Source organism: Thyridium curvatum (assembly GCF_004353045.1).
Source record: "Thyridium curvatum strain D216 chromosome Unknown NODE_9_length_649264_cov_80.371750, whole genome shotgun sequence".
In the NCBI taxonomy this organism is placed as follows: domain Eukaryota; kingdom Fungi; phylum Ascomycota; class Sordariomycetes; order Thyridiales; family Thyridiaceae; genus Thyridium; species Thyridium curvatum.
In genome coordinates this window covers 641,195-649,264 of record NW_022156764.1, presented here as the reverse complement: position 1 = coordinate 649,264, position 8,070 = coordinate 641,195, and the positions used below count along the sequence as shown (strand labels likewise).

Genomic DNA, 8,070 nt, shown 5'->3' with positions numbered 1-8,070 from the left:
GTGGGGGGGGGGGGGGGTTATGAGCAGATGATACTCAGTATACCAGACACACGATTTCCGTAGGCCGGGAATTGCACGAGAGATGGAGTGCGCTCGCCAGATTTGAGGGCAAGCAGTGCAGTCATAGGCGTCAAAAAAGAAAACAATCCCAACGATATTAAAGCAAAGAGCCAACAGGTGATGTTACCATACGTCATAGGCAAATCAGAAAGCATGGCCGAGATGGAAATCAGCAAACACAGTCTCTGCACGAAGAGTCGATTTGGTACCCGATTTTTGTCTATCGCTCCTGTCCCGCATAATGGCGAAGCTCAAGTCACATTTGCCCCAAAAAGACTCCAGACCGTTCACGTTCAAGAGCGCATCTTCATAATATTCTCCATGAACAAGCTACTCCGTATAGGCATCCAGATATCATTGCCTCCGTCCGTATGATCGTCGGTGAAAAAACCCGTCGCCATCCATGCAGATTTTGAAGTACAAAGGGAAAGAAGAGGTCGTCGCGGAAACTGTTTAGTCGAAAAGACCGAAACCCATGTCGTCGTCGGACTCCTCCTTCTCTGCGAGCAGGGCCAGGTATGTCAGTAATCGTAGTCTCCAGAGTACGGGGATGGGACATCCCAGCGGCGTAGGCTAGGGAATGGTTCGACGTACCCTCCTCCTTCTTCTCCTCAACGGCCTCCTCAGCGGCACCGCCAGCGGCAGCGGCAGCACCACCGGCAGCAGGAGCGGCGGCACCGCCACCAGCGCCGATGTTGGAGAGCAGGTCCTTGACGTCCTTGCCCTCGAGAGCCTGTAGAGCACAAAACCCTGTTAGTACATAGCTCGCTCGTCTCGTCTCGGCCTCGATATCGAGGTTTGGCTGTCGGTTCGTACCTTGGCGAATAGTTGCGCCCAGATGGGCTCAACCTCCTGGACGTTGGCGGCCTTCAGGATGGTCTGGATCTTGTCGGACTGTCGAGCAGAAAAAGCAGTCATGTTAGCCCTCGTGTGTCTCTCATATCGCCATGAATTGCCCCTCCCCAGTCCTTCTCCTTCCATCTCCAGATGCCCCGACTCGACGGCAGGCATGGCGGGGTTTAGTGGAAAGTGCTCACGGTGATCTCGACACCATCATCGGCGAGGATGAGGGCCGCGTAGGAAGTGGCAAGCTCGGCGGTAGACATCTTGGATGTGTAGATGGCGCAGGGAATTTCGATTGTGTCGATATTCTGCAAGTCTTGTCCGAGGTGTACGGGTTGGAGACGGGTTCGAAATTCTTTGATGAGCTTTTGGCACGACGAAATAATTCTGTGCGTGGGAAACCCTACCGGCCAATGGGTGGCTTCCGTTTAGCGGGGAGCAGGTGAAATCGGGTCGTCGGCGAAATGGGGAAACTATAGATCCGGGAGAGGCTAAGTTTTTGAATCATTGAAGTGAGCCAGGAGTCAAAGGCGCAGATTCAGGGTGGATCTAGTCTACCTAGGTAGGAACCAAGAATACCCAAACACCAAGCCAATCAACGTGCAAAGATCGCCCGCCCAGACCTTTTGCCTACGGAGTAGATCTCCTAGATCCCTCACCCTCAGCCAGCTCTTCTCATTTCTCGCTCCGCCCGGCCAAAAGCTTGCCTTACTCAGCAAAGCCCGGCCTCCCGTCACCCAATTGCAGGCCCCTGCGAAGAGAACCCCACATCGGCTCTTCGACTCACCAGACCTGGACGAACCCCCGCCATTCTGACGTCTCCGGAACGGCTGGGATACTGGCTTGCATCTGCAGTGTCTCGCCTACGCTACCTTCACTTACGTTGCACTCGACGTATTCCTCCACCACAGCCCCCTACTCCGGCCTGCGGCAGCGTGCATCTGATCATCCCGGACAGCATATCATCTTGCCCAACCGAGCAAACGGATCTGCCAAGTCCAATTGGCTTTCAAGCACGCGACTGCGGGAACTCGTCCACTCTGCGGCTGCGCGGGGTTAATAAGCCAAGGGTGATTATACATCAAACCTTCTGTTCTACTCTTTCCCGGCAAACGCACCCGGAAACCCCGTCATTCCGGCTTCCTGTCCTTCCCCTCGAATCTCTCCTTCGCCGGACATTATACTTTTCCTAGCAGAGCACGACACCCACGGCTCCTTGCAAGACTACTGCCCACCCCCTCCCGATGGATACCCCCGCCATCCCGCCGCCCAAGGATGCGCGAGAGCAGGAGATCCTGGAGAAGCTGCAGGCTATCCGGGACCAGCTCCTGTTGCTCAAGCAAGACCGCACCAAGTATGTCCGCAGCCAGGACGTCATGGTGCTGTACGACCAGACCGCCGCGCAGGTCCGGTTACTGAACCAGATCCGCGACGGAAAGCACACCCAGGAGAACAGATGTAAGTCTGGGGACCCATGACGGTATCTCCTTGCCTTGCCAGGCTGACTCTTCGATAGTGGACAAGGTCCTAGAGAGCTGCTTCCAGCTCCTCTCGCTCTTCTTCATGACCATCGGCCGGACAAGCGAAGCCCCGGCTGCCTACGCCCTGACGTCCACGATCAAGCGGCTCACCGACCACCTGGCCGAGGCCGACCTCTTCTCCGCCAAGGATCTCGAGAGCATGAACCACACGCTCGAGAGGCTCACCGAGATCGTGAACACAGCAGAGAACGACAACATGGTTGAGCTTTTGGCGCGCCGCATCGAGCTGTGCCGGACGTCGCTCAACAATCTCCAGAAAAAGCTTGACCGACAAGCAGAGCCGCTGAGGCCGATCTATGAGAAGCTAGTGTCTATTCTAAGGTCGATCTCGCTCAATAACACCCGGAAATGCGTAAGTCTTGGTTCAAGGGCTGTTCTTTGGTTGCACTGGTTCTAATACGTACAGTTCTCGTCATCCGATGTCCAAAAGCTACGGTCGCAACTAAAAGACATTGACGAGAAGAGGGTGGATGGGCACTTCCGCGGAGAAGACGGAAGCGTGCTGGCAGGTAGCGATGAGGTCGAGGACCTCTTGCGGAGGTGCCTGCTCTGGTCTGACATAGTACTTGAGAGGTTTGTGGTTCCTTTCTCTCCCCACTCAGCTGTAGTATTGACAACGCAAAACAGGAAGGGGGTGATTCCGGAACCTTTCAAGCCGATATACGACGTACTGATCTCGATCCGCAATGACCTGGACAAGCTGTCTGTAACGCAAGCCTGGTCATTGCGTGAGACGGATTTGTACGATTTCCAGCGCCAGCTTGACAAGATCGACGAGAGCAGGGTGGACGGGAACTGGCTTGACGATCAAGGGAAGCCGGCAGAGCTCTACGTTCAGCGGACAATGCTCTACCTGATCCGGAGGAGCTATGGCTTCATCTACTCCTTGATGATCTCGTCTGAGCCCGTGTCAGAAGCTTTGCTCCCTATCTACAACCAGCTGCAGACTCTGAAGCGATGCCTGCTCGAGGTCAAGAACTCTGGTGGTGTTGGGTCTGTTCGCGAGCTGTATCCTTACAGCATGAAGGTATGTTGTCATGCGTGTGTCTCGCCTCAGAGTGTCGATATCATGACTGACATGGGTTTTTGCCAGCTCCACTCCATTGACAACATGCGGGTAGATGGCAAGTTCATGGTGGGTGAAGACATTCCCGAGGGACAGGGCAGTGTCACCGAACTCCTCGCGGAGTGCTTCGAACTCAACTACGAGCTGAGGGTGGCCGCGGAAGAGAAGGAGGAGAACGAAGCTTCTGAAGACTAAGACTAGAGAACAGCAGAGCCTGTCCTCACGACCTGTTGGAACAGAATGATTGCTTATTTGTTGCATTGCACGAATTTTTCCCGGTTAGAGATGTACAATGGACTGTTATCATCCTGTCTCCTTTCCACACCGGTTGTCTTGTGGAGTTTGAGGTGACATACAAGGGGCCGAAACGTCCCCGAGGAATGGTTTCGAGAGGGGGAGACGGCGGCGCTTTCTTGGGGACCGGGCCCTCATCGATCTTGGTTCATTGGTTGAAAACGGACAAGGCAACTTGATCAACAACTGGGTTGGTTTTATCACTTGCATTGGCTCTTTACTTTTTTTTGAGAATCTCAGTTTCGGGAGCGAGTCATAATACTACTTTTTGATTTGTGTTTTTCTTTTCTTTTTGGGTCTGGCGGTGATCTACACAGTTGGTCAACACAGTTGGTCATCTGCATGCATACATGGCGCTCTCTATCCTCCCAGACACTTCTTTTGTTCTGTGGTATGTGTGAGTTGTCAGAGAGCCTCAGAGCCTACTGCTTGACGGGAGTCCGGACAGCGGCCTTGAGGGGCCAGATCTGGGCCTATCATTCCACCCGTCGTTAGTATTATCTGAAACAAGGGGCGTTTTTGTGTTCTTTCCAGCATTGTGAAAGGTGCCCGCGGAGAGGAAAAGAGTAGCTTTGCTGCCTGTGCCTGTGCCTGGGGGGGGGGGGGGTTCTTTTTTCTTTTCTAGAAAAAAAAATAATTTCTCTTACCTTCTCGACGTCCCAGACGCCCGACTTTGCGTAGACGTCGCCCCTGATGAACTCGACGACCTCGTCGCGCGACGAGGCGACGATCTGCAAGGTGCTGCCGGCGAACTTGAGGCTGGTGGGCTGGTCGTCGACGGGGACGTCGTCGAGGATGGCGCCGCCCATGACGATCTTGCCCGACTTGACGTGCTCGGTGATGCCGGCGAAGTGTTGGCTGTTGTAGGTGCAATTAGAATGGGGCTTTGTTCTCTTCGTCATTTGGCAGTGGGTGGGTGGTGGTGGTGGTGGGTGGTATGGTTCCGGGGAGTTAGGGGAAGAAGGGTGCATTGGGGGTGTGTGGAGGTGAGAGTTGAGATGAAATTAGGGGAGTGAAGTTGGGGGGGCATGAGAAGAAGAGATTGGATGGCATTGGATAACAACAACAAGATAACAAAACCGCATCATGAAATGAGAAGGCTATACTCACGGCCGGACGTCAAGTCTCTTCTGCAGGGCACCGGGCACGTCGGGCACGACGACGAGCCACTCGAAAGGACGGCCTCCGGAGGACATGCTGCGTCTGGTGAGGTGGGCGGAAGGGGCGATGTTGTTGTTGATGTGCTTTGAGATGCCGGATAGACGGGCAGCAGCGGCGGCGGGGGTACTAATCGTAGAACGGGGCAGAGCAGAAGAAGCGGCAAGACGCAGAGCCATAGGAGAAAGTAGAGGGTGAAAGGAGGAGGAGAAGTATGGGCTTTTTGTTGTAACTACTTAGATTCCTGGAAGGGACCAACTAAACTGCCGTAGATGTCGGGGAATGGCGAGACCGGACGGAAACACAAAGACTAATCGGATATCGGCGGCGCGAGACGGGTAGTTCCTCTCTTCAAATTGTCACACAGAGCAGAGAGGCTTTCCTTTGGTGGGGGGAGGGGGGGATGTGGAGGAAGATCGGGGAAAGAAGCGAGAGCAAAGAGGTGCGGATTCATATCTGCGGTCCGGCAAATAGCGGGCGGGGGTGGACTTCTGAGAATGGCGGAACTCCAAGCGCGCGCCCTGTTGTAGATCCGCCCGCAAGTCGGCGCCCTTTGGGACGATTCGGAGACCCCTCGGCGTTGTGCATCACCGGCTGGGAAAAGACGTGTACGTCACTCCTTTTGGAAGATGAACTCGCAACGACTGCTAAGGTTTACAACTGTTGCTGATTTCCAAGAGTAAGTACAATACTCAAGCCCAAGGGAAACCTCTTTATTTGCTCTGGCCACATCTCCTTGCCATGTGTCCAAATATTACAAGTATTCTGTTTTATGTATCTCTCCACTATGTATGTATGTATGCTATCATAGCATCAAACGGGTCCTCATCCACAAAGGCGCCGACGCCCTTGAGAAGACAAGTCCAAGTCCAGGTCGCTCTCTTCCAAGACCTGACCGAGTAGTGGACCTTACAACTTGGCCTTGCCCTCCTGCTTCTGCATCGTCTCCGCCACGATCCGCCTCTGGATCTTGCCAGTGGCCGTCTTGGGCATCACGTCCGTAAAGTAGATCTATGCCGTAGTCACACGTCAGTCCCCACGTCGTTCCCAACAGACATATATATAGCCCACCACTGCCAGACCGGCAGAAGCAAAAAGATGAGGGGAGACATACCTTCTTGGGCACCTTGAACTTGGCCAGCTTCTCCGCCACCCACCCGCGCAGCTCCTCCTGCCCGAGCTTCTGGCCCGGCTTGAGCACGACGGCGACGCCGACGTCCTGCCCGTACATGTCGTCCGGGATGGCGAAGCTGACGGCCTCGGACACGGCCGGGTGCCGCGTGAGCACGTTGTCGAGCTCGATGGGCGAGATCTTCTCGCCGCCCTTGTTGATGAGCTCCTTGATGCGGCCCGTGATGATGACGTAGCCGTCCTCGTCGAGCTTGCCCTGGTCGCCCGTGCGGAAGAAGCCGTTCTGCCGGTGGAAGCTCGACTCGTTGGCCGCCGGGTTGTTGAGGTACCCCTTGGTCACGTTCTCGCCCCGGATGCAGATCTCGCCCTCGGCGCCCCGCGCGACCTCCCCGCCGGCCTCGTCGAGGATCTTGACCTCGACGCCCTGCCCCACGCCGACGGACCCGGGCTTCCTCTTGCCCGGCGGCAGCGGGTTCGAGGTCATCTGGTGCGCGGCCTCGGTCATGGCGTAGGCCTCGAGCACGGGCGCCCCGTACGTCTCCTCGAGCTGGTGGAAGACGGTCGGGGACAGCGGCGAGGAGCACGAGCGGATGAAGCGGATCTTGGGCTTCGGGCTCGGCGGCGGGTTCTTGAGCAGGATCTGGTGGATCGTGGGCACGGCCGTGTACCAGTTGGCCTTGTGCGCGTTGAAGTCCTGCCAGAAGTCCGAGGCGGAGAACTTGGTCGGCACGACCATGGAGCCGCCCGAGTAGAGGGGCGCGAGCAGCGCGCAGAGGAGGCCGTGCACGTGGAAGAGCGGCATGACGAGCATGGTGCGGTCCTTGGCCGTGAGCTGGTAGGTCTGCTGGATGTTTTCTGTGACGTGATGTTAGACCAAAGAGCAAGTCCTAAATACATGTGCAAACCTAACATACTCATGGTCCTCGTCAAGTTACGGTGGGTAAGCGGCACCTAGAAGACAAAACAATGGTTAACCAGGTGTTTGAAGACAAGAGGACATGTTGGCCTCATGTAACATACCACTTTCGGCCGCGAAGTAGTTCCACTGTCAATTCAGATATTAGTATGTAGGCACTTCTCAAGTAAGAGCACTGGTGTGTCTCCTCACCTAGTGTGCAGCACCAGCGCGATATCATCCGGCTGCGGCTGCGCAACAGGCTGCGCCGGCAGGCCCTGGAGCTGGCCGAGCTCCTTGACGTCCAGCGCCACGGACCGCGTCTTCTCGTCCCAGTAGCACTCGGCGACGGCGGCGTTGAACTTCTTGGCCGCCTTGACGGCCGGGCTGCCGGCCTGGAAGGCGCCCCGGGGCACGAGCACGATGGCCGACTTGACGTCCTCGATGTAGAACTCGAACTCGTCCTGCTTGTAGGCCGGGTTGAGCGGGGCGGCGATGCCGCGCTGCCACGAGGCGGCCAGGAAGGAGACGATGAACTCGTACGAGTTGACCGTGGCGATGGACACGGGCGAGCCCTTGGTGATGCCGATAGCGGCCAGCTTGGCCTGGAAGGCCGCCGTCTCCCGGATCAGGTCCAGGTAGGTGACGGTCAGGGCCTGGGGCTTGGACGGCACGATGACGGCCGTTGCGTCGGTGGCGCCGCGGATGGCGGTCTGGAGAGTGAGAGCCATGGTTGCGAGTGGTGAGACGGCGCTGCGGTTTCCCTTTGCTCGGGGCTGAGAAGTGCAGATCTCAAACCGGGCTGTCTAAGTGAGAGCGAGTGCGACCGAATGTCGGACCAGGCGATGTTGTGGCGCCCAATTGAGACCGGAGAATGGGAGCTAGATCGGGGCAGAGCACGGAAACCAGTCCTTGTACTACTGCGATTGATGGCACAGCAGGTATGAAGAGTCAATGGGTCTCAAGATGAGACGTCGAGCTGCGTTTGAGAATGGGTGGTGCACTATCCGAACTCACCCGCCGAAATCGCGGGCGGAGACATGGATGGCACTCCTCCTGAAGCTTCGGGGCAAGGATCAGCT

The 8,070-nt window shown here is 56.4% G+C and overlaps 3 protein-coding genes across 3 annotated transcripts; 1 reads left to right on the top strand and 2 right to left on the bottom strand.

Annotated features, from left to right (window-relative positions):
- Positions 1-513: 513 nt before the first annotated feature.
- E0L32_002405 (uncharacterized protein) lies at positions 514-1,166 on the bottom strand (the record flags this gene model as incomplete). The annotated part of the gene is made up of 4 exons (XM_031136591.1): positions 514-560; positions 655-793; positions 877-954; positions 1,098-1,166. The coding sequence occupies 4 exons, from the start codon at positions 1,164-1,166 to the stop codon at positions 514-516; spliced, it is 333 nt and encodes a 110-aa protein (XP_030988620.1).
- Positions 1,167-2,147: 981 nt separating this feature from the next.
- E0L32_002404 (uncharacterized protein) lies at positions 2,148-3,705 on the top strand (the record flags this gene model as incomplete). The annotated part of the gene is made up of 5 exons (XM_031136590.1): positions 2,148-2,361; positions 2,420-2,796; positions 2,851-3,017; positions 3,072-3,471; positions 3,538-3,705. The coding sequence occupies 5 exons, from the start codon at positions 2,148-2,150 to the stop codon at positions 3,703-3,705; spliced, it is 1,326 nt and encodes a 441-aa protein (XP_030988619.1).
- A 521-nt stretch (positions 3,706-4,226) lies between these two features.
- E0L32_002403 (uncharacterized protein) lies at positions 4,227-7,719 on the bottom strand (the record flags this gene model as incomplete). The annotated part of the gene is made up of 8 exons (XM_031136589.1): positions 4,227-4,277; positions 4,452-4,662; positions 4,915-5,181; positions 5,876-5,973; positions 6,077-6,948; positions 7,008-7,044; positions 7,114-7,138; positions 7,202-7,719. The coding sequence occupies 8 exons, from the start codon at positions 7,717-7,719 to the stop codon at positions 4,227-4,229; spliced, it is 2,079 nt and encodes a 692-aa protein (XP_030988618.1).
- Positions 7,720-8,070: the final 351 nt, after the last annotated feature.